The sequence below is a fragment of the Pelodiscus sinensis genome, chromosome 18 (assembly GCF_052426305.1).
Source record: "Pelodiscus sinensis isolate ZL-2025 chromosome 18, ASM5242630v1, whole genome shotgun sequence".
Taxonomy (NCBI): Eukaryota; Metazoa; Chordata; order Testudines; family Trionychidae; genus Pelodiscus; species Pelodiscus sinensis.
In genome coordinates, this window is record NC_143069.1 from 1,931,000 (window position 1) to 1,953,518 (window position 22,519).

Genomic DNA, 22,519 nt, shown 5'->3' on the forward strand with positions numbered 1-22,519 from the left:
GCCCCGAGGCCTGCAGTCCAGGGCGTGAGACGCACATGCGGGAAATTTTGCGCCTGTCACGGGGCTCTCCCCTCCCGCCGCCCGGGCCAGCTGCTCCCAAGCCGATTAGCGACCCGGCGCGGAAACCGAACCCTGTTTACCTGGCAGGGTTTCCGGATGCCACGGACGGCCCCGTCTCCCCTTACCATCCCGCCGGCATATAACCGCCGAGCGGGCGCCCACGAGGGGCCGTTCCCTGCCAGGTGCCATGGAGCTGGGGGCAGCCGCCACCGTGTTCCTGGCGCTCTGCCTCTCCTGCCTGGTGCTGCTTTCAGCGTGGAAGCGGCTGCACCAGGGCGGGACGCTGCCCCCCGGGCCGACCCCCCTGCCCTTCGTCGGCAACTTGCTGCAGCTTAAGACGGACGAAATCTTCAAGTCGTTCCTGGTGGTGAGTGGGGCCCCGGGGCCGCGGGGTGAAGGTCACGGGATAATCGTTAATCTCTCCAGCACCCACCTCCCCCGGCTCCTGGGCTCTCCTGCGGCTCCGTGGCCGTGCTGTGTGGGCGTGGCGGGGTCCCACGCGGGCTGGGAGTGGACTGGGGCAAGGGGCCGCTCAGGCTCAGATTTAGGCAGGTGCAGGTGGCTTCTCCCCATGTTGCAGAAGGGGAAACTGAGTCACAGATGGAGCAGAAGCGACTCATCTGTTCTCCGGAGTGGCAGGGGAAGTGTGGCCTAAGGGTGAGGGTGGGTACCTGAGCTGGGAGCAGTCCAGGTGCAGTTCTTGGCTCTGCTGCAGTCTTCCCAGATGACCTTGGAGGAGGTGCCGTGCCTCAGTTTCCCCAGCCATAAAATGGGATTGAGAGCTGGGCTGCTGGCTCCATGAACCACTCCCCCCTCCCCACCCTGGCTACACTGGCTCAGGATTGGTCCCCTCGCCTGCCCATCCCTGGGGCGGCCCCTCGGCACGAGCACGGAGCCGGCAACGTGACCCCCCTCCCGGCCTCCTTGCTGGGCTCTGCGCTGCAGCTGCGGGAGCGGTACGGGCCGGTGTTCTCCGTCTCCCTGGGCCCGCGGCGGGTGGTGGTGCTGTGCGGCCACGAGGCGGTGAAGGAGGCCCTGGTGGACCACGCCGAGGCGTTCAGCGGCAGAGGGGAGATGGCCTCCATCGACCGCAACTTCAACGGCTTCGGTGAGTGCCGGGGGGCGGCGGCTGAGACCCACCGAGCTCCACGCAGCTCACGGCGCATGGGAGGTTACCCGGGTGAATCAGCAGGGGGCGCTCTCCCCTGCAGGCAGGGCTGGCCCAGGGTGACACTAGGGGGTGCTGTGGGGCAGGGAGCTGTGCAGGGGGACTCAGCAGGGGGCGCTGTGGGGCAGGGTGGGCGGTCAGCAGAGGGCGCTCTCCCCTGGCAGGCGAGGCTGGCCCCAGGGGGCGCTGTGGGGCAGGGTGGGCACTCAGCAGGGGGCGCTCTCCCCTGGCAGGCGAGGCTGTTCCCAGGGGGCGCTGTGGGGCAGGCAGCAGGGTGGGCGCTCAGCAGGGGGCGCTCTCCCCTGACAGGCGAGGCTGGCCCCAGGGGGCGCTGTGGGGCAGGGGGGGCGCTCAACAGGGGGCACTCTCCCCTGGCAGGCGGGGCTGGCCCCAGGGGGCGCTGTGGGGCAGGGAGCAGGGTGGGCGCTCAGCAGGGGGCGCTCTCCCCTGGCAGGCGGGGCTGGCCCCAGGGGGCGCTGTGGGGCAGGGAGCAGGGTGGGCGCTCAGCAGGGGGCGCTCTCCCCTGACAGGCGGGGCTGGCCCCAGGGGGCGCTGTGGGGCAGGGGGGGCGCTCAACAGGGGGCACTCTCCCCTGGCAGGCGGGGCTGGCCCCAGGGGGCGCTGTGGGGCAGGGAGCAGGGTGGCGCTCAGCAGGGGGCGCTCTCCCCTGGCAGGCGGGGCTGGCCCCAGGGGGCGCTGTGGGGCAGGGGGGGCGCTCAACAGGGGGCGCTCTCCCCTGGCAGGTGGGGCTGGCCCCAGGGGGCGCTGTGGGGCAGGGAGCAGGGTGGGCGCTCAGCAGGGGGCGCTCTCCCCTGGCAGGCGGGGCCGGCCCCAGGGGCGCTGTGGGGCAGGGAGCAGGGTAGGCGCTCAGCAGGGGGCGCTCTCCCCTGGCAGGCGGGGCTGGCCCCAGGGGGCGCTGTGGGGCAGGGTGGGCGCTCAGCAGGGGGCGCTCTCCCCTGGCAGGCGGGGCTGGCCCCAGGGGGCGCTGTGGGGCAGGGTGGGCGCTCAGCAGGGGGCGCTCTCCCCTGGCAGGCGGAGCTGGCCCCAGGGGGCGCTGTGGGGCAGGGAGCAGGGTAGGCACTCAGCAGGGGGCGCTCTCCTCTGGCAGGCGGGGCTGGCCCCAGGGGGCGCTGTGGGGCAGGGTGGGCGCTCAGCAGGGGGCGCTCTCCCCTGGCAGGCGGGGCTGGCCCCAGGGGGTGCTGTGGGGCAGGGAGCAGAGTGGGCGCTCAGCAGGGGGCGCTCTCCCCTGGCAGGCGGGGCTGGCCCCAGGTGGCGCTGTGGGGCAGGGAGCAGGGTGGGCGCTCAGCAGGGGGCGCTCTCCCCTGGCAGTCAGTGCCAACCCCAGGATGTGCCCGGGGGGGGGGGGTCTCCCCTGCAGCGGGCACGCCCGGGGCTGACTCCCCTCGCTCTCTGCCGTCGTTCCCAGGCGTGGCCATGGCCAATGGGGAGCGGTGGCGGCAGCTGCGCCGGTTCTCCCTCAGCACCCTGCGGGACTTCGGCATGGGCAAGCGGGGCGTGGAGGAGCGCATCCGGGAGGAGGCCCAGTGCCTGCTGGAGGAGCTCCAGAAAACCAGAGGTCTGTGAGTTCGCATCCCCCTTCTCCCCCCCGAGCAGTGCCAGGGCCAGGGCCAGGGAGGCCCTATTTATAAGGCTGATGTTGCCGTGGTAACCGAGTACCTCCCACATATGTCACCTCCCATCAGCAGGCTGATTTTCCCCATTTCACAGAAGGGAAACTGAGGCACAGACAGACTCATCTGGCTGCAGGAGTGGCCGAGGAAGCGTGGCCCAGGGGTGAGGGTGGGTGCCTGAGCAGCAAGCAGGTGCAGTTCCTGACTCTGCTGCAGCCGTCCCAGGTGACCTTGGATGAGGCGCCGTGCCTCAGTTTCCCCCCCATAAATAGCAGCACCTCATCTTACAGGGAAGGGGTGAGGGAGACGGGGCGGGGGGGCGGTACCGCCTTCGCGTGACCCAAATTCGAGAGCGACACGCTTTCGAGCTGCAGACTGAGGCATACGGGACACGCCCATGCGGGGGGAGACGAGAGGCCGTAAACATTCCTTCTGATTATGAAAGAGATGGGCTGGGACCCAACCGCCTGCTTCCCCCAGCCTGCGCCTCGCCTCAGGACTCCCCCGTGGCTACATTCAGTAAGCTCTCCCGATGCTGTAGGAGAACAGCCAGACTCGCCTTCTCCAGTGGGCCCGGAGCACAAATTAGCTGCGTTTCACGGAGGCCAGCAAATCAGTAGGTAGCCAAGAGGCAGTGTTGCCTAGTGGTCTGACCTGGGGTCTGGAAACATGGGTTCCACTCCCTGCTCTGCCCCGTCTTGTCTGCGCCTCTTCGTCCCCTGCTCTGTGACTCAATTTCAAGGAGGCGAAGACGACTCGCTAATCCGCTGGCATCATGCCTTTGCTGGAATGAAAGGGGCGTCCCACACCCTAGGCCTGGGTGTCTTATCGAATCAGCATTTCAGTGCGTATCTCACCGTTTTCAGCATGGAAACGGGCCCCGGCTCTAAACAATGCTGTGATTTCCACCAGGCACCGGCTCCTTGGGTTGCCACACGCTGCCTTTTGGAGACAGAACCGTGAGAGCTCACGCACGGCCATGTGACTCTTGTCGGGAAAAACGCCCAGTTTGGGGGACAAAAAACATCCAGCCCCTCGAGAGACTTTTGTCTGTTCCCCTCCCTTTATTGTCGACCAAGAGCCAGTGCGGACTCTGCTGTTTGTTTGTCGGGAGAACTGGCTTCCACCAGGGTCCCACCATGCCTGTCCTGCTGGCTCTGCTCAGTGTCTTGTGATCTCTGCTGCTCTGCAGGCCTGCGCCCCTCCCCTGTCAAAGCTCCGGGACGTGACTGACAGCTGAGGGAGCTGCTCCGTGTGGGGAACAAAGAGCAAACCATTGGGATGCTCCTGTTCTGCCCGGCTAGGAACCCAGTGGCGGGCAGGCTGCTGCCGCCAGGGGAGGGCTGGAGAGACAGCAGTGCATTAAAAGATGCTCACCCACAATGCTTTGCTGTATCTGTGGACAGGGGAGCTAGCCATGTGGCCACGAAATGTCGATGATGGGAGGGAGAAAAAACAGTTTGCTCTGTTTTCACGGTTGGCGACTTTTGCTCATAGACGGCGTCTGTGTCGCCAACCCTGCCCCATGTAGACACAGCCTGAGGCTGCAGAGAGCCCGAAACGGTTGCCCCAAAAGGGGGGAGCTGCCCTTCTAAACCCGGATGCCCCCACCCCAAGAAGGGAGAGGGCCACAGGAGGAGGCAAGGCCACCCCGGGAGAAGGATCACCCGTCGCGGCTGCTTTTCTCCGTGCCAGGTTTGCCCTTTGACCCGACCTTCTTCCTGAGCCGCACAGTTGCCAACGTCATCAGCTCCATCGTCTTCGGGAGCCGCTTCGACTACGAGGACCCGACGTTCCTCTCCTTGCTGCGCATGATCAACGAAAGCTTCACAGAGATGAGCACTCCCTGGGCCCAGGTACCGCCGGCCACCCGCGGGGTTGGGCAAAGAATTCCTCCCCCCCGGGCCCCGATTTCTGGGGTGCTCCAGCTGCCGGGACCCCTAATTGAGATGTTCAGCAGCAGCTTGTCCTAGCTCGGGTCCTCAGAGCCCTTGTCCTTCTGGGCTGAAAGGTGGGGTGTGCCCTCCGCCCTGCTCCTCCGAGCCCGGAAGCAGAGTGGGGACCGTTCCGCGGCAGGTTTGCGATCGTTTGGGGTGGCGCCAGGTTATTACGACGCGAGGGATGAACCACTGGGAGACCGTCTCGATGGGTGGGGTGGATCCTCCATGCTGAGGTATCATTGAAACCAGGCTGGTGGTCTCCAGTCAGGGGCCGGGGACCCCAAAACAGCTGGTGGAGTCCCCCGGGGATGTTCTTGGGGTAGGTTGCCAGGGGCCATCGGTGAACTCGGCTGGTGTCTGCCTCCTGCAGCTCTACGACATGTACTCCTGTGTCATGCGGTACCTGCCCGGGCGTCACCACCGCCTCTACCACCTCATCGAGGCCCTCAAGGCCTTCATCGCCCAGAGGGTGCGGCTCAACCAGGCGTCGCTGGACCCCGACGTCCCACGGGATTTCATCGACTGCTTCCTCCTGCAGATGGAGAAGGTACCGGCCTGGGCCGGGCTGGCACCGGGAGATGCTTGGAAACCTTCCGGCTCGGGAGCGCTCTGAGCAGAGGCTGGTTCTTTGGGCCGTTTGTACAGCGCCTGGCACCCTGGCGAGCTGGTCCAGGACTAGGGTGGTCTACCGTAATCCATCTAGTAGCCATAACATGTACCACACCTGACACCTGACCTCTGGCGTCCTGGTCCAGGACTAGGGTGGGGCTACTGTAATCCATCTAGTAGCCATAAAATGTACCACGCCTGACACTTAGTGTCCTGGTCCGGGACTAGAGTGGTGCTACCTTAATCCATCTAGTAGCCATAAAATGTACCACTGTGACGTAGTGGGGGTACTTGCTGGGCTGTGGTGACCCCTGCTGTCTGGAGCAAGACCCAGCAGGGAAAGCCTCACTATGCAAGGGTAATTCCAAACTTGTTGAACCAGTGGCCAGACACCCCCCATGGAGAGGAACAAAGGAAGGTGGATGCTGCCCTGGCTGGGGGGCAGGGCTGGAGGAGGGTTAGTCAGTTGCTGGCTGGAAGGCAGAGAAGAAGGAGCTGGGGAGGGGGCTGGGACTCCCCTACCTCAAGGGGGGGCACTGAGACCTCTTAGCCCCCAGTTCCTGTAACCAGATTACATCTGTGCTGCGCTGTGCTGGAGGAGCAATAAACCACCCTCAATTCCACTGGCTGGTGCAGTCTGTTTGTGCCATTTCGGGGTGCAGGAGACGGGGAACCCCCAACGCGCCGTCACAACCACACCTGGCACTTAGTGTCCTGGTCCGGGGCTAGGGTGGTGCTACCGTAATTTATCTAATAGCCATCAAATATACCGCCCTGGCACCTGGTGTCCTGGTCCAGGACAGGTGTGGTTCTGCCTTCACACCCCTACTAGCAATAAGAAAGGTCAGAGTCCGACATAAGAGGCCTGCCCCTGGCTCCTTGTCGGGGGGCTGCCGTGGCTTTTGTGCATGAAGGTTCTGGCCCCAGCCACAGCCGCCTGTAACGGCTAGGCCCCTGCAGGGGGGTTGTCAGCTGCCTCTTTCTGTGCCCGTCTCCCCCAGGAAAAGAAAAACCCCAGCAGTGAATTCAACACCACGAACTTGGTACTCACCACGCTCAACTTGTTCTTCGCTGGCACGGAGACCGTCAGCTCCACCCTAAGATACGGCTTCCTCTTCCTCATGAAGTACCCGGAAGTCGAAGGTAAAGGCAGGAAAAGGAAGGATTGGCTGCACCTTGAGTGACAGCAGCCGGGATGGAACCCGCATCCCGCAGTCCAGGCCCCATCACTTGATAAGGAGAATCTCCCTTTACAGCAGTATAGGGCCTATGATACATAGTTAGGCAGTCCATTTCCGCCCAGCAGAGGGCAACAATGTTCCTACACACTAATGCATGAATATGAGGCCCAGGGTTGGTTCTCTCTGTGCAGAACTGAACCCCAGACCTCTCCTTTAAAACCTGCCTCTGCTATTGGACCAGCTCTGTTAGCTCCCATCAGCCTCTCTGCGTGCATTCCAGGTTGGGATGATGGAGCCCTTTGCCGAAAGCCCGCCCCTTTGGCATGGGCCATGAGCCTGCAGGTCGGGGGGCTCCGACAGTCAGTGCCAGTAGCTGCCCGCCCAAGTACGCCCCGGCTAGGACACACACCCGCTAGCCCCACCGAAATCGGCAACCGCTGCTCTGTGCCGCCCTGAATTCCCCCGGGGGCAGCTGGGATTTCAGCTCTAACATGTGAATTGCTCGGCCCTGTAGCAGCCGGATGGGCCACAGATTGGCCCCGTCTCACAGTCACTGCCGCCAGTCCCTGCCTCTCCCACCCGGCCTGGAGGCTGTGCTGTCCATGTGGTTCCTGTGGAGCTCTGCCCCTGTCTCCGCAGAAAAGGTGCACCGGGAAATCGACCACGTCATCGGCCGCCACCGCGTCCCTGCCAGCGAGGACCGGATGAAGATGCCCTACACCGACGCCGTGATCCACGAGATCCAGAGGCTGACGGACATTGTGCCCTTGGGGGTGCCGCACACCGTGATCCGGGACACCCAGTTCCGGGGGTACACGCTCCCCAAGGTGCGGGCCAACAGGCAGGCGTTTGGGGGTTGTTTTTGCAAAGGGAAAGGTAGTTTGGGGCTCGGCCCCTTGTATCTGAACCCCCTGGGTGTTTGCCAGGAACATAAATGCACCTGTGATGGCGCGTCGGGGTCCCCTCTGATCCTGCACCCCCGTAGCAGCAAGAACAGACTCCGCCCGCCAGTAGAACAGGGAGGGGTTAGTGCTTCTCAGGGATACAGCCCAGCACAGACGGGATGTGGCTACAGGAGTCGGGGCCAGGATGCCTCAGCCCCCTTGGGGTAGGGGGTCCATCGCCCCCTCAGCACCCAGCTTAGTCTGTTCCCTTCAAGTTTTCTCCCAGGAACCTGCCCAGCTCCCAGATCCTGCCCCCCAGGCAGGTGTTCGTCTCCGCCCCCCTTTGTCTCTCCCCCTGGGAAGAGCCTTGTTATCTGCTCAAGCTGGGACGAGGTGTCTGAGCCAATCCGCACGTGGGTGAGTCAGTGGGAGGCACACCTCACAGCACAGGGGAACCCCGGGTTACAGAGCAGACGGCCCCCCCACGACGTCACAGCACCAGTGGCTGCAAACCCCTGCCTCTCCCTTTTCTGGGCACACAAACCTCATCCCGACTGTTCATGGAAGAACAACACAACAGGAAGAACCTCGCAGCCCACAATGAGAATAAACAGCCCTACGGAGGAAGGGGCAGACAGCCCCCACTGTCAGTTGCGGGTCAAGACTGTAAGGGACCCTCCCGTCTTGCCAAAGGAGGTGCGGGGATGTATCCCACCGCACACACCAACGCAGTGATTAAAGAGTCAGGGAAACCCTAGACTGTCTTTATTTCCTGTTTACACAGATGAAATTATATGCCCCGCCATGAATCCCTCGAAAGGGTACCCCACAGCTATCTCCTGTGGGCCGGAGGTGGTTGCTTCCAAGAGATCCCGAAGGATTCAATTCCTGCCCTCTCTTCTCTGTTCCCCCAGGGCACCAACGTCTTCCCGTTACTGGGCTCTGTCCTACGGGACGCGAAGTACTTCAGCAGCCCCGAGGAGTTCAACCCTGGGCATTTCCTGGACGAGAACGGCCGTTTTAAGAAGAACGAGGCCTTCGTGCCCTTCTCCTCCGGTACAGGACCAGCCTCCTGACCCCAGCGCTCACTCCCTGCTCTCTGGCGCTTGGCGTCCGGGAGCTGGGCTGGGGAGCATCCCGGGGGCTTCCGTAGCAGACGGGATCCGTGGGCCTCTCCCGTCGGCCAGCCCTAGCAAAGCAACACTTCGGCTAGTAACGCGGGTCCCTGGCACAGCGACTCGGGCCAGGCACTAAGGCCTGGAATTGCACTCAGGAGACCTAGGGAGGCCTGGTTCTTCGAGGGGTGAGAGCTACAGGTTAGGTTGGCAGCCAGGACTCCTGGCTTCTCTCCCCAGCTCTGGGAGGGGAGTGGGGGCTAGTGGTTAGAGCGGGGGAGCTGGGTTCTCTCCCCAGCTCTGGGAGGGGAGTGGGGGCTAATGGTTAGACAAGGGAGGCCTGGGAGTCAGGATACATGGGGCGCCCTGCCCCCGCTGTGCACCCTTTCCCCTCTCCATGCCTCAGTTTCCCCTGCAACGATCCTGACTTGCCCCGTGTGAGGCCGGCGCATGCCAAGTCCCCGGTGTGTGTGTGTTTCCAGGCAGGCGGGTGTGCCTGGGCGAGGGCCTGGCCCGCATGGAGCTCTTCCTCTACTTCACCACCATCCTGCAGCGCTTCGCCCTCCAGCCCCTCGTGGCCCCGAAGGACATTGAGGTCAGCCCGAGAATGAGCGGCTTCGGGAACGTCCCCCCCACGTACCAGCTGTGCCTGGTCCCCCGCTGACACCGTGAGCTGCTGGTCGGGAGGCTGCGGGCGAGGGGGGGGGGTAGCCACCAATTACGGAGCCTTTTAGGAGCTAGGGGTCTCACACGCCTTTCTTAGTTTGCCTTCGGTAAAGGGCAGCTCAGATTCCGCCGTATCTCGGCAGCTCCCTGGGAGCAGGGGCCTTCAGAGGGCAGGCTCCAGGCGTCCCCGGAAAACAGACACGGGAGCCAGACGGCCTCCCCCAGGAATTCCTGCAGCCAGCCCATATCTTGAGGTCGAGCTAGTGCGTAGACGGAGACAGCCAGTTGCAGAGCCGGGGCCCCACACCCATGTACATCTCCTTCTCCACGGCCTAAACGCAAGAGCCGCTACGGGGGAAATCCAGGCGTCTCCACCATGTGACGGGCATAGTCACAGAGGCGAGACACTCGATGAATATTGGCCTTTCGGGGAGGAATTTCTCCAGTGTAGATTGGAACCCGTCAAAATACAGGGGCCCGGTTTTGCTGGACATTTTGGAGCTGTCTGAGTATCATGGGATTGGAAACCGGCCCAGTTTTCTTCCCCCAGCGTCCCCAATGAAAAGAATGTCGGTTGGCCATTTTCCACTGACTTTTTTGTTCTTGCCTTTTTTCGGTCAGTCTTTGATCGGTTTTTCTTCTTTCCTCCTCCTAAAAAAAAGAAAAGACAAATACCGGGGCGCTGGGGGAGGGGGGGGGGGGGGGGGAAGAGAGTGTGTAGCCAGAGGGCAAAAATGACAAAGGGATACAAAAAAAGTTTTTCTTTTAAAGAAAAGTTGGCCCAAAAATGCCCAACGCGATCGTTTGCCGTGCGCTTTCGACCCGCCCAGGTGTGTAAAAAGAGTCCAGCTGCCTCTTGGACTCTCTTCGATCTCTTCTGACTCCCACCACGGCCACCCAGGCAGACTCCCACGCCGGTTCGATGAGGCTTCACCTGGGACTTTTGTGGAGCTTGGCTTTGCTGTTCATTGAAATAAACGAGACCCTGTGTGAATAGACGGGAGACTCGCGTTCTTGTTTCCAACTCTGCCATGGAGACCAACAATTGTTTCTTTCCATTTCGTCTTGAGAGGGCTCACGGCATCTTACGGGACAAGGGTGGGGCCGGGGGGGGAGGCTCCCCGGCTCCGAACGAAACACAGGCCTTGGTCATAAGGTGCATTGCCGTCACACGGCTGCCAAAAAAGCCAACCTGGTTCTGGGCTGCATGAACAGGAGTGCGGTGAGCAGGACACGAGGAGTCGTTCTCCGGCTTGCTCCACGCTGGTCAGGCCTCAGTTGGAGGGTTGTGTCCAGTTCTGGGCCCCACGTTTCGGGAAAGATGAGAGGAAATTGGAGAGGGTCCAGAGAAGAGCAACAAAAATGACAAACGGTTGAGAGAACGTGAGCTAGGAGGGCAGACTGAAGGAACTGGGCTTGTTTAGTTTGGAAGGAGAAGACTGAGGGGGGACATGCGAGCGGTTTTCAAGGACCTAAAAGGGTGGCACAGGGAGGAGGGGGGGAAATTGTTCTCCTTGGCCGCTGAGCACAGGACAAGCAGCGATGGGCTGAAATTGCAGCCAGGGAGGTTGAGGTTGGACACGAGGAAAAACTTCCTGCCTGTCCGGGTGGTGAAACACTGAAACAAATTGCCTGGGGGATAGTGGAATCTCCATCCCTGGAGATATTGAAGAGCAGGTGTCACGGCGCGTCGGGGTGCCCCGGTCCTGCCCCCCGTAGCAGCAGGAACAGACTCCGCCAGCCGTGGAACAGAGAGGCTGTGTCTAGGCTGTGTCCCTTTTCCGGAAAAGGGATGCACATTAGACACAGCGCAATTGCAAATGAAGCGGGGATTTAAATCCCCCCGCTTCATTTGCATAAACATGGCTGCTGCTTTTTTCCGGCTCGGAGCTTTGCCGGAAATAAGGAATATAAAATAAGGAATAAGGGATCTTTGGGAAAAGGCTTTATTCTCCGAAAGATCCCCGTCTAGACTGGCGCTTTTTGCCGGCAAAGCTCCGAGCCGGAAAAAAGCGGCAGCCACATTTATGCAAATGAAGCGGGGGGGGATTTAAATCCCCACTTCATTTGCAATTGCGCTGTGTCTAATTTGCATCCCTTTTCCGGAAAAGGGACACAGTCTAGACACAGCCAGAGGGGTTTATTGCGCCTCCAGGATCCAGCCCAGCACAGACGGGATGTGGCTACAGGGGCCAGGGCCAGGATGCCTCAGCCCCCTTGGGGTAGGGCCCAGCGCCCCCAGCTTAGCCTCTGCTCTCCATGCTTCCCACTCAGCCGCTGCCTCCCCCCCCCAGGCCCTGCCCCCCAGCCAGGTGCTGGTCTCCACATTCCCCCCTTTGTCTCTCCCTGGGAGGCTGAGCCGGGGTGTCTGGGTTAATCCACATTTGGGAGAGTCCGAGAGAATCTCCCATCCCAGCGCAGGGGGTGGGGGGACACTGGGTTACAGAGCAGGCAGCCCCCCCACTACGCCCCAGCAGGCTGGACAGACGCCTGCCAGGGAGGAGCTAGACGGGAGGGTCCTGGAGCTCGCGAGGTCCTTGGCCGTTGTAGGGTTCCCGGATTGGAAGGAAGGAAGGGAGGCAGGCAGGGAGTGGAACTCGGGGGCTAGTGTAGACACACCCGAAGAAAGGCCGAAAGGCCAGCCAGCCTCTGGAGTGCAAGAGGCCGTTTTTAACCGTGAGCTGGGTCTTTGGCTGCTTGGGGTGGGGCTGTACGCAGAGGAAGCTTTTCTGAGGCAAGGCCCAGCTGTCTGTTCGGCGGGGCCTCTGCCGGCGCGGGAAGCCGGCGGGCTTGGAGCAGACCCTGCTGCCGCGCTGGAAGCAGAACCAGATGCAGCCGCGCCGAAGGGGACGGAAAAGCCCCCCCGAGGCAGCCTCTGCCCCCCCGTGGCTGGCAAAGCCCCGTGCGGCAGTGCCAGTCTCGGGGAGCACGGCGCCGCACCCTCCCGGCCCTGGGCTCCCAGCGGCCGGGGGAAATAAGCCAGGATCACTGGCGTCGCGTCCACCGGAAGGCAAGGAAGGGGGTGGAAAGCGACGGAGCGAGGCGGGGGGGGAGCAGCAGAACCCCTCCGCGCTGGAGGGCCGAGGATCACCAGCTCCCCGGGCGTTCGAGGGGGGTGAAAGATCCGGGGCCAGGCGCCTGCTGTCGGGAAGGGCTCCCCCGTGGGCGCGGCGCACCCTGCGCCCCAACCCTGCGGGGACCGGGGGGGCCGAGGGATTTGCTGGAGACACCGGGGGCCGGTCGGCGTCACGCCAAGGAGGGGGGGTTTTCTGCTGCCGCGGGATCGACTCTTTTGGGCATCGCGGGGTCGCTCCTCGCAGGAGGTGCCTGGGGTTCAGCAGGGCTGGGGGGCCCTCCGGGTACCTCCTCCTGTGCCCACTGGAGAGGGGGGCAAGCAAGCGGCGTCGGCTGGAGTCGGAGCCGGAGAAGCAGCCGCCCGAGGACGGGAGGGGTCCCGAGGTCCCGTGCAGGTCTGTGTTCCTGCCAAGTCCTTCCCCTTCCCCGGGCCTGCCGGAGCCCACCCTGCCGGGAGAGGAGGCGCAGCAGCTGTGGAATTCGGACTCCTGGCTCGTGCCGGGGGAGCCCAGCACGATTGCGTAAGCGTTGTGTAAAGGCGCGGGCCACCGGCAGCGCTGCGTCCCTCGCAGACGGGCACGGGACGGTGCCGGACGGACGGACGGCCATGGAGCTCCTGGGGGCCCTCACCCTGGCGTTGGTCCTCAGCCTCTCCTGCCTCCTGCTCCTCTCCGGCTGGAGGCAGAGGCGGGGGGCCGGGAAGATGCCCCCGGGCCCCTTCCCGCTGCCCCTGCTGGGGAACCTGCTGCAGGTGGATCTCCGTGACATGCGCAACTCGCTGATGGAGGTAGGTGGCTTGTCCTGGGACAGCCCCGTGCTCCTGGGGGCCCAACCCCACACGGGGGGTCCCGCCCGGTGCTGGCCCTATGAATACCTTGAATCAAGCCGGAGATCTGTGGGTGGGGGGCTGTGTGGGGGGAGGGAGGGGTGGGGGGGGCCAGGGCAGGGGGGGGGGGGGGTGCTGGGGGGGAGGGGCAGGAGGTGTGTGGGGTGGTGCTGGAGCAGGGTGTGTAGGGTGGGGAGGAACAAGGAGGGCTCTGTGGGGCAGGGGTGGGGAGTGAGGTGAGGGGGGAGGAGCAGGGCATGGGGTGGCGGTGTGGGGAGGGGAGCGAGGGGCCATTGCGTGGCGGGGAGGGTGTGGGGCGGCAGGGTGTACCAGTGGGGCAGGGAGGAATAGGCGTGGGGATGCTGTGAGGGCCGGTGGTGAGCAGAGGGGGGGGGGGGGCTCTGTCCGTGAGGGGGGGCGCTGCGCTGGGGGAAGGGTGCGGGGATGCCGGTGGGGTGGGGCGGGAGGGACAGCAGCTGCCCGGTGCTCGGGGGCCGGGCCGGTCAGCGTGGGGGCGTCAGGAGAGGCGCGTCTCACGGGCTCCCCGTCCCGGCGGCAGATCAGCGAGCGCTACGGGCCCGTCTACACCCTGCACCTGGGCGCCCGGCGGGTGGTGGTGCTGTGCGGCTACCGGGCCGTGAAGGAGGCCCTGCTGGACCAGGCCGAGGACTTCAGCGGGCGCGGGGAACAGGCCACCTTCAGCTGGCTCTTCCAGGACTACGGTCAGTCGCCGCCGGGGGGGCTGCCGGGTTGTCCTCCCACAGCCTGGGGCGCGGGGCCTTCCCCCTCCATTGCCCGCGAGCCCCGGCCCTTCGCACGGGGTCCCCCCCTCGAGGGCTGCCCTGGGATCTCGGGAATGAACGAGATCGTCTCCGCGCCACCAGGCCGCGGCCATAAACCAGCCACACCCCACATGGGGCGCCCTTTGGAGCCAGCCCTGTCATAAATCCCGGAGGGTGATCTCAACGCAGCTGCGCCCACGTGCCTCCCCAGCTGCCCAAAGAAACAGCAACATCCCGTGGCTCTCGGCCGGGGCACACGTCCCCCCGGGGGGCTCTCAGGGCTTCTCCCGGGGGCCAGCTGGGCGGGCGCCTAGTTTTACAGCCGGTTACTAAAAAGCTCCAGCGGAGTCAGCACAAACTGAGCTGCCAGCTTAGAATCCTAGAGCAGGACGAGACCTCAGGAGGCACCGAGTCCAGCCCCCGGCCGGAGGCAGGACCAGTCCGACTCCATCAGCCCAGCCAGGGCTTGGCCAAGCCGGGACTTAAACACCCCCAGGGATGGAGATTCCACCCCCTCCCTCGGGAACCCAGCCCAGCGCTTCCCCGCCCGCCTGGGGAAATCCTTTCTCCTAAGATCCAACCTGGACCCCCCCACTGTAACGTGAGCCCATCGCTCCTTGTTCTGCCCCCCTGAGAACAGCCTCTCGCCAGCCACTTTGGACCCCCCTGCAGGGAGCTGCAGGCTGCTCTCAAATCCCCCCTCGCTCTTCTCTCCTGCAGCCTGAGAGGAGGCCAGGGACGGGTTTGTCCGGCTTGATGAAGGGTGTGCGATGCATTAGATGGTGACAGTGAGAAAACAAGGGGGTGGTGGGTTGTGGTCACCAGTAGCCCCCCAGGAATTGAAATTAGTGGGGCTGTTTGAATTTACAAGGGGGGTGTCAGGGCCGATGAGGGGTGAGACTGTGAGGGTGAAGGCGGGCTTTATGGCGCCACACTTCACAAAGCTGGGGGGGTTGGGGAAATTCAGGGGGGTATACACCCCCATGGGGGGGGGGAGGGAAATCCCTGGCGGCCACGGTGGCTGTGACGCTTTGTGTTTCGATGTCGGAGTCGTTTTGCAAGAGGTGACGCTTGGGGGGGGGGGGATCGCAAGAGAAACCAGACTGTGGAACGGGGCGATTCCAGTGCCCCCCAGCGGGCTAGCAGAGCTCCCAGGAGTAGGTTTCGTTTCTACCGGTGGTGCACATTCGCACGCGCCTCAGCGCCCGTAAAATTATGCCGCACGTGGATGGAAACCAGGGGAGGGAGCCCTGGAGGACAGCCGGGGAAGCTGGAGAGCCATGCCAAGGTGGCCGTTAGAGCGAACGCAGGCGGCGCAGCGGCGCTGTGCGGTTTATACCGCGTGAGCCCCGCCCCTCCGAGTCCAACCGGCACACAGACCCATGCCCTCCTGCGTCGCGCTCTTCCTTCCTCGCCGCGCGGGGGGCCGCGGACTCGGCTGATGGAAGGAGGGCGCCCACGTAACTGGCCCTTTCACGCTTCCGAAGGGTCCGCTTTTCGGGATGGGCCTTGCAGCCGGCCGGGCCGGCCAGGGGAGCTCTGCCCTGTGGTTAACACCCCCCCAACATTCCCTTTTAACAATGCTGGCCCACTGCTCCCGCCAGGTGGTTTGGGGGGGGGGTTGGGAATCACAGTGTCTCCCTTCTCGCTGCTCCCCCTGCCCAAGGAATCAATAAACCCCCAGCCCCGTTTGGGCAAAACCCGCCTGGGGAAAAGGCTCTTGGTAGCGGCCCCGGGGGGCTGATGGTTCTGCTGTTTCTACCCCCCCCGCCTGGCTTCTCCCCACCCCCCCCAGGCGTGATCTTTGCCAACGGGGAGCGCGCCAAGCAGCTGCGCCGCTTCTCCATCACCACGCTGAGGAACTTCGGGGTGGGGAAACGCGGCATCGAGGAGCGGATCCTGGAGGAGGCGCACTTCCTGCTGGAGGCCCTGCGGGGCACGAAAGGTGGGTTGTGGGCGTGGAACGGTGTCCCCATCCCCGCCCCGGAGCCAGCCTCACAGCACCCATTGTGCGGATGGGGAAACTGAGTCACAGAGCGGGGGCAGGGGTATGTGTCAAGCCTAGGTGTCGAGGCATGGGTTCTGCCGAAGCTAGCCCTGCCCTGCCTCCTGGGGGTCTGGAGGAGGGGGGGGGCTGCAGGGATGGGGGCAGGCGGCCGCAGAGCCAGGCTCAGAGGGGTCAGCAGGGCCCGCTGCTATGCAGCTCTGGGTGAGCAGCGACTTGGGGGGCTGGGATCCATCTGGGGGGCAGCCCCCTGCTAGCATGTGCCCCACCCAGCAGCGGGCATCTCCTCCCCCTCCCAGGTCTGCCCTTCGACCCCACCTACTTCCTGAGCCGCTCCGTGTCCAACGTCATCAGCTCGGTGGTGTTCGGGGACCGGTTCGACTACGAGGACAAGGAGTTCCTCTCCCTGCTCTACATGATGACCGAGAGCTTCCGCTTCACCTGCACCGCCTGGGGGCAGGTACGCCGGGGTCCCTGCCGGGGGGAGTGGCCCAGGATGGAGGACAAGCCGGGGGAAGGGGGCCGGTAGCTGCAGTGTTCCTCGTAAGCTGAGTGCTCGGGAGAAACCGGAGCAGAACGGCCCGGGACCGTGCTGGGGCACCAGCGTTGCAACCTGCCGGTGCGGCGCTGCAGGCCGGGAGTGGCAGAGCTGGGCAGGGAGCCGGGGCGCGTGCCACACAGGTTAACGGGGGAAGTAGCAATGGGCAGGAGAGAAAGCAGTGGCAGGAAGGCGCAGGGTGTCGGGGGTTGGTCGGCTGCAGAGAGGGGTGGGGGTGGAGACAGACAGATCAGCTCTGAACCCCGCCCCCGCTCAGCGGCTCTCCCTGCCCCCAGCTCTACGAGATGTTCTCGGGCATCATGCGCTACCTGCCTGGCCCCCAGCGCGAGGCCTTCAAGCAGCTGGTCGGGCTGGAGAAGTTCATGGAGAGGAAGGTGAAGGCGAACCTGGAGAGCCTGGACCCCAGCGCCCCGCGGGATTTCGTCGACAGCTTCCTGGCCAAAATGCAGCAGGTGCCGGGGAGATGGGGGGACGGGCAGGGGGCTGCAGCAAGGCCGGGGGGGGAGGGGGCAGCCAACGGGGAGCCCGAGCGGCGCAGGGCGGTTGAGTCAGGGCCGTAGCCCCCGAGACCTCGCCAGCGTCTCTCATGCGTTCCCAGGAGCAGGGAAACCCGGCCTCGGAGTTCTCCCTCAAGAACATCGCCCTGACCACGCTCAACGTCTTCTTCGCCGGCACGGAGACGGTCAGCACCACGCTGCGCTACGGCCTCCTCATCCTGCTCAAGCACCCCGAGATCGAAGGTAGCCGCCCCGGCGCACAGGCCGCCCAAAGGACCCGGTGGGGGGCGCCCGTGGGAGGCGGAGGAAGCCGGGGGGCGGGGGCGGGCGGGCTGGCCCTCTCCCATTGCGATTCCAGGGCTGGATTCAGCCTTAGCTGCCCGGGGGCCAAGCCGGAGTCGGGTGGGGGGCAGCTCCCCCCTGGGGCAGAGCCGGATTCCCGCCGGGCCCCCCTGGAGCTGTGCCGCCGTCTCCGCAGAAAAGATCCACGAGGAAATCGACCGGGTGATCGGGCGCAACCGCGCCCCCAGCATGGAGGACCGGAGCCACATGCCCTACACCGACGCCGTCATCCACGAGTTCCAGAGGTTCTGCGACGTCATCCCCATGGGGCTGGCCCGCCGGGTGACCCGGGACACCCCCTTCCGGGGGTACATCATTCCCAAGGTAGCGCCGGCCCCATCGCTGCGCCCCTGGGCATGTTACCCGACGTGGCTCTGACTTTGGGGTCTGCTCATCGGGTTGTTCTTCTGACGTGTCCGTGTGCTGCTTGTGGCACTCGGCTTCCTCCGGCCAGTTCCAGCCAACCCCAGGGCTGGATTCTCCCCCGCCCCCTAGAATCAGCTGAACACCCCCCCCCCACCACAGCACGCCCCTCTGTGCTTCAGCTGTGACCTCAGGTGCCAGCCACCTACGCCCCCAAGCTCAGCCCCGCCCCAGCCCCACTTCCACGCCACGGCCTGTCTGCGAGGGGTCCCCGTGGGGCGCCAGCCCCCCCGGGTGTGGGGCGCTGCAGGGATCTTTAGCTGAGGCACAAGGAGCGTTGTAGGGAAGCCGACCCCCGAAGGGAGGGGGAAGAGAAAAAAGCAGCCAGCCTCACCGGGGAAGCAATTTCTTTCCAGGTAGTGGCCATACGAGGGGAGACGTCACAAACAGAAGTGACATCCGGTCCCATCCGACGGCAGCCGCTGGGGCGGGCAGCCCAGAGCCGGCCCGTAAGGCAGGGCCAGGAGGCCACCCCTCGTACCTTTTGTAAAACATGGGCCAATCGCCCCGTTTTCTGCCTCTCGCCTCCCCGGGGCAGATCCCTGCCTCGCACGGGGACCGGCCGGCTCCTCCCTCCTTCCGCTGCCTCTGGCTGGGCCAGCGCCCCGGGAAAAGCCAAGATACTCCAGCCTGGGGGGCTGAGCTTTCCAAGTGTCAAAGCCCCGAACAGCGCTGGCTCAGCGGCTCTGGGGTGGCGGGGCCGGTGCCGGGCCGTGCCCGCGGGCGATCACGCGGCTCTCCCGTCTCTCCCGCCAGGGCACCGAGGTGTACCCGGTGCTGGGCTCCGTGCTGTATGACCCCTCGCAGTTCAGCGCCCCCGAGACCTTCGACCCCGGCCACTTCCTGGACGGCAACGGCCACTTCAAGAAGAGCGACGCCTTCGTGCCCTTCTCCATCGGTACGGACCCTCCCCCGAGCGCGGTGCCCCCCCCCCGCAGCAAGACCCCCCCCGGCCCGGCCACGGCTCACCATGCGCAGCTGCGGTGCCAGATCCCGGCCGGTGTGAATCCGCGTCGCTGCCCTGGGGCCGGATCCCGGCCGGTGTGAATCCGCGTCGCTGCCCTGGGGCCGGATCCCGGCCGGTGTGAATCCGCGTCACTGCCCTGGGACTGGATCCCGGCCGGTGTGAATCCGCGTCACTGCCCTGGGACTGGATCCCGGCCGGTGTGAATCCGCGTCACTGCCCTGGGGCCGGATCCCGGCCGGTGTGTATCCGCGTCACTGCCCTGGGACCGGATCCTGGCCGGTGTGTATCCGCGTCACTGCCCTGGGACTGGATCCCGGCCGGTGTGAATCCGCGTCACTGCCCTGGGGCCGGATCCCGGCCGGTGTGAATCCGCGTCACTGCCCTGGGGCCGGATCCCGGCCGGTGTGAATCCGCGTCACCGCCCTGGGGCTGGATCCTGGCCGGTGTGAATCCGCGTCGCTGCCCTGGGGCTGGATCCCGGCCGGTGTGAATCCGCGTCACTGCCCTGGGGCCGGATCCCGGCCGGTGTGAATCCGCGTCACTGCCCTGGGGCCGGATCCTGGCCGGTGTGAATCCGCGTCACTGCCCTGGGGCTGGATCCTGGCCGGTGTGAATCCGCGTCACCGCCCTGGGGCCGGATCCCGGCCGGTGTGAATCCGCGTCACTGCCCTGGGACTGGATCCCGGCCGGTGTGAATCTGCGTCACTGCCCTGGGGCCGGATCCCGGCCGGTGTGAATCCGCGTCACTGCCCTGGGGCCGGATCCCGGCCGGTGTGAATCCGCGTCACTGCCCTGGGGCCGGATCCCGGACGGTGTGAATCCGCGTCACTGCTCTGGGACTGGATCCCGGCCGGTGTGAATCTGCGTCACTGCCCTGGGGCTGGATCCCGGCCGGTGTGTATCCGCGTCGCTGCCCTGGGGCTGGATCCCGGCCGGTGTGAATCCGCGTCACTGCCCTGGGGCCGGATCCCGGCCGGTGTGAATCCGCGTCACCGCCCTGGGGCCGGATCCCGGCCGGTGTGAATCCGCGTCGCTGCCCTGGGGCTGGATCCCGGCCGGTGTGAATCCAGATCCCCGTCCGTCCGACTGGGGCAGAGGGGCCACGGGCTCAGAGCCCTCCCGGCTCCCCCTGCCCGGCTCCCCCTGACGCCCGGCGCGGGTCTCTCCTAGGGAAAAGGTACTGCTTCGGGGAGATGCTGGCCCGCATGGAGCTCTTCCTCTTCCTCACCAGCATCCTGCAGCACTTCCGCCTCCGCTCGCCCGTGGCGCCCCAGGACGTCGACATCTCCCCGAAGCTGGTGGGGTTCGCCACCCTGCCCCGCAGCTACCAGCTCTGCCTCGTGCCGCGCTAGCGCCCCGGCTGCTCCGGCCGGCCCTGGGGCCCGTGGGGGCCCAGTGGCCTGGGAAGCCGGAACAGCTGCTGCCTGCTCCCTGCTGGGATCCTCAGCCTGCCCCTGCCACAGATCAGTGGCTGCCCGGTGTGTGCCAGGCCCACAGCTGTCCATGCCCTGCGCCCGCCGGCTTCTCCCTCGGCCGTCAGTCGTCTGGCTCCGGCCCCCAGCTCCTCCCTCTGGAGAGCTCCCGGAGAACCTCCCGGGCCAGCACTTGCCTGTCTCTCCACGCCGGATCCCTGGCGTACGCCGTGGCTGCCCCAGTGGCTCTGCACCCCGATGTCACCTTCACCCCTAGGCCGGACCAGCCGTGCCCCCTGGGTGGCAGGGGACAGGCATGAGAGAGAGAACCGGCGAATCACAGCTCAGGGCGGGCAGAGCCCCCAGGAGGCACCGAGTCCAGCCCCCCGCCCAAGGCAGGACCAGCCCGACTCCATCAGCCCAGCCAGGGCTGTGCCAAGCCGGGACTGAAACACCCCTAGGGATGGAGACTCCACCCCCTCCCCAGGGAACCCAGCCCAGCGCTTCCCCACCCGCCTGGGGAAATCCTTTCTCCTAATCTCCAGCCTAGACCCCCCCCTGCAACTTGACCCATTGCTCCTTGTTCTGCCATCTGCCCCACTGAGAACAGCCTCTCGCCAGCCTCTTTGGACCCCCCCGCAGGGAGCTGCAGGCTGCTCTCAAATCCCCCCTCGCTCTCCTCTTCTGAACAAGCCCCAATCCCTCGGCCTCCCCTCGTCGGCCACGCGCTCCAGCCCCCGAATCGTTTTTCTTGCCCTCCGCTGGCCCCTCCCCAATGCGCCCACGTCCTTCCTATAGCGGGGGGCCCAGAACTGGACGCAGCACTGCAGACGTGGCTTCGCCAGAGCCAAATAAAGAGGATTAATCACATCTCTGGATCTGCCGGCAACGCTCCTCCTAAGGCCCCTAATACGCCATTCGCCTGCTTGGCTCCAAGGGCCCCTGTCGACTCATCTCCAGCTTCTCCCCCACTGGAACCCCCAGGGCCTTTTCTGCAGAACGGCTGCTTGGCCCGTCGGTCCCCCGCCTGTACCAATGTTTGGGGTTCTTCCCTCCCAAGGGCAGGACTCTGCACTTGTCCTCAGATTTCTTTTGGCCCAGTCCTCCAATCTATCCAGGTCACTCTGGACCCTACCCCTGCCCTCCAGCGGATCCACCTCTCCCCACAGCTTGTCTGCAAAGATGCTGAAGGTGAGATCCATCCCTCCTCCACGGTACTGACGAAGATGTTGAACGAAACCAGCCCCAGAACAGACCCTGGGGCACTCTGCTTGGTACCAACCTCTCCCCCCAGCCCTCAGCAATGTCGTGGCAGGCCGGACGGGGAAGGGGGCTTCTCCGACGGCGCACGCTGCAGCGGGCGAGCGAAGAGACGCGGCAGCACCCGGATTCTGGGGTTCACAAGTGGCCACGGGGGCGGGCCACGCCAGCGGCTGGTCACACACGGCCACGGCCCCAGCGTGGCTCCCTTCCCGCAGCCCTGCCGAGGAGGCCGGCATCACCGCTCGGCCGCCCCCTCGGCCTTTGCCCCGTCCCAATCAGGCCCTGCTCGGGGCCTCAGGCGCCCCCTTTCTGGCCCCCGCTGGCCCCCCCACTCCAGCCATCCCCTCCCAGGCCCAGGCAGAGCAGCCAGGCCCACCCGAGAGCCGGGCGCCCAGCCTGCGAGGAGCGGTGCCAAGCCACAGAACAGAACAGCACAGCCCAAAGCCCCAGTCTGCCCTGCCCCCAGGCGGGGAAAGGAAATCGCCCCCAGGCTGAACGTCCGCACGCAAAGCCGGGGCAGAGAGAGGGGGCTGCTGGAAACGTCCCTGGGAGTTAAACTGGCCCCACAGCCGACCCACGGCAGCGGCTCCTGTCCTGTGGGACTGGGCCCGGCTCCGCCTCCCCCCATTGATGCTCCTCCATGGCAGATTCGCAGCCTCGCTTCCCCCGTCCCCCCAGGGTCCCCCTCCCCCGGGCACCCCAACCCCCCATCCCCTCAGGGTACCCCTCCCCCGGAGCACCCCGACCCCCCGTCCCCCCAGGATCCCCCTCCCCCGGGCACCCCGACCCCCCGTCCCCTCAGGATCCCCCTCCCCCGGGCACCCCGACCCCCGTCCTCCCAGGGTCCCCCTCCCCCGGGCACCCCGACCCCCCGTCCCCTCAGGATCCCCCTCCCCCGGGCACCCCAACCCCCCGTCCCCCCAGGGTCCCCCTCCCCCGGGCACCCCGACTCCCCGTCCCCTCAGGATCCCCCTCCCCCGGGCACCCCGACCCCCCGTCCCCTCAGGGTCCCCCTCCCCCGGGGCACCCCGACCCCCCGTCCTCCCAGGGTCCCCCTCCCCCGGGCACCCCGACCCCCCATCCCCTCAGGATCCCCCTCCCCCGGGCACCCCGA

At 65.5% G+C, this 22,519-nt stretch overlaps 2 protein-coding genes across 2 annotated transcripts; both read left to right on the plus strand.

Moving 5' to 3' along the window:
* The first annotated feature begins 234 nt into the window (after positions 1 to 234).
* LOC102458597 (cytochrome P450 2G1-like) lies at positions 235 to 10,494 on the plus strand. The gene is made up of 9 exons (XM_089769871.1): positions 235 to 427; positions 1,006 to 1,168; positions 2,655 to 2,804; positions 4,555 to 4,715; positions 5,170 to 5,346; positions 6,410 to 6,551; positions 7,229 to 7,416; positions 8,388 to 8,529; positions 9,071 to 10,494. Exons 1-9 carry the CDS (start codon positions 248 to 250, stop codon positions 9,250 to 9,252), a joined length of 1,485 nt encoding a protein of 494 aa, XP_089625997.1. The 5' UTR covers positions 235 to 247; the 3' UTR covers positions 9,253 to 10,494.
* Positions 10,495 to 11,972: 1,478 nt separating this feature from the next.
* On the plus strand, positions 11,973 to 21,011 carry LOC142823882 (cytochrome P450 2A13-like). Its single transcript, XM_075915589.2, has 9 exons — positions 11,973 to 13,116; positions 13,715 to 13,877; positions 15,733 to 15,882; positions 16,242 to 16,402; positions 16,777 to 16,953; positions 17,100 to 17,241; positions 17,477 to 17,664; positions 18,520 to 18,661; positions 19,901 to 21,011. The coding sequence occupies exons 1-9, from the start codon at positions 12,937 to 12,939 to the stop codon at positions 20,080 to 20,082; spliced, it is 1,485 nt and encodes a 494-aa protein (XP_075771704.2). The 5' UTR covers positions 11,973 to 12,936; the 3' UTR covers positions 20,083 to 21,011.
* The last annotated feature ends 1,508 nt before the right edge of the window (positions 21,012 to 22,519 follow it).

Coding starts and splice junctions, on each gene's coding strand:
- LOC102458597 (XM_089769871.1), top strand. CDS start 248: ATGGAGCTGGGGGCAGCCGCCACCGTGTTCCTGGCGCTCTGCCTCTCC. Junction 1,169..2,654: donor CCGCAACTTCAACGGCTTCG/GTGAGTGCCGGG, acceptor CGTCGTTCCCAG/GCGTGGCCATGGCCAATGGG. Junction 6,552..7,228: donor GAAGTACCCGGAAGTCGAAG/GTAAAGGCAGGA, acceptor CTGTCTCCGCAG/AAAAGGTGCACCGGGAAATC.
- LOC142823882 (XM_075915589.2), top strand. CDS start 12,937: ATGGAGCTCCTGGGGGCCCTCACCCTGGCGTTGGTCCTCAGCCTCTCC. Junction 15,883..16,241: donor GGCCCTGCGGGGCACGAAAG/GTGGGTTGTGGG, acceptor TCCCCCTCCCAG/GTCTGCCCTTCGACCCCACC. Junction 16,954..17,099: donor TCCTGGCCAAAATGCAGCAG/GTGCCGGGGAGA, acceptor ATGCGTTCCCAG/GAGCAGGGAAACCCGGCCTC.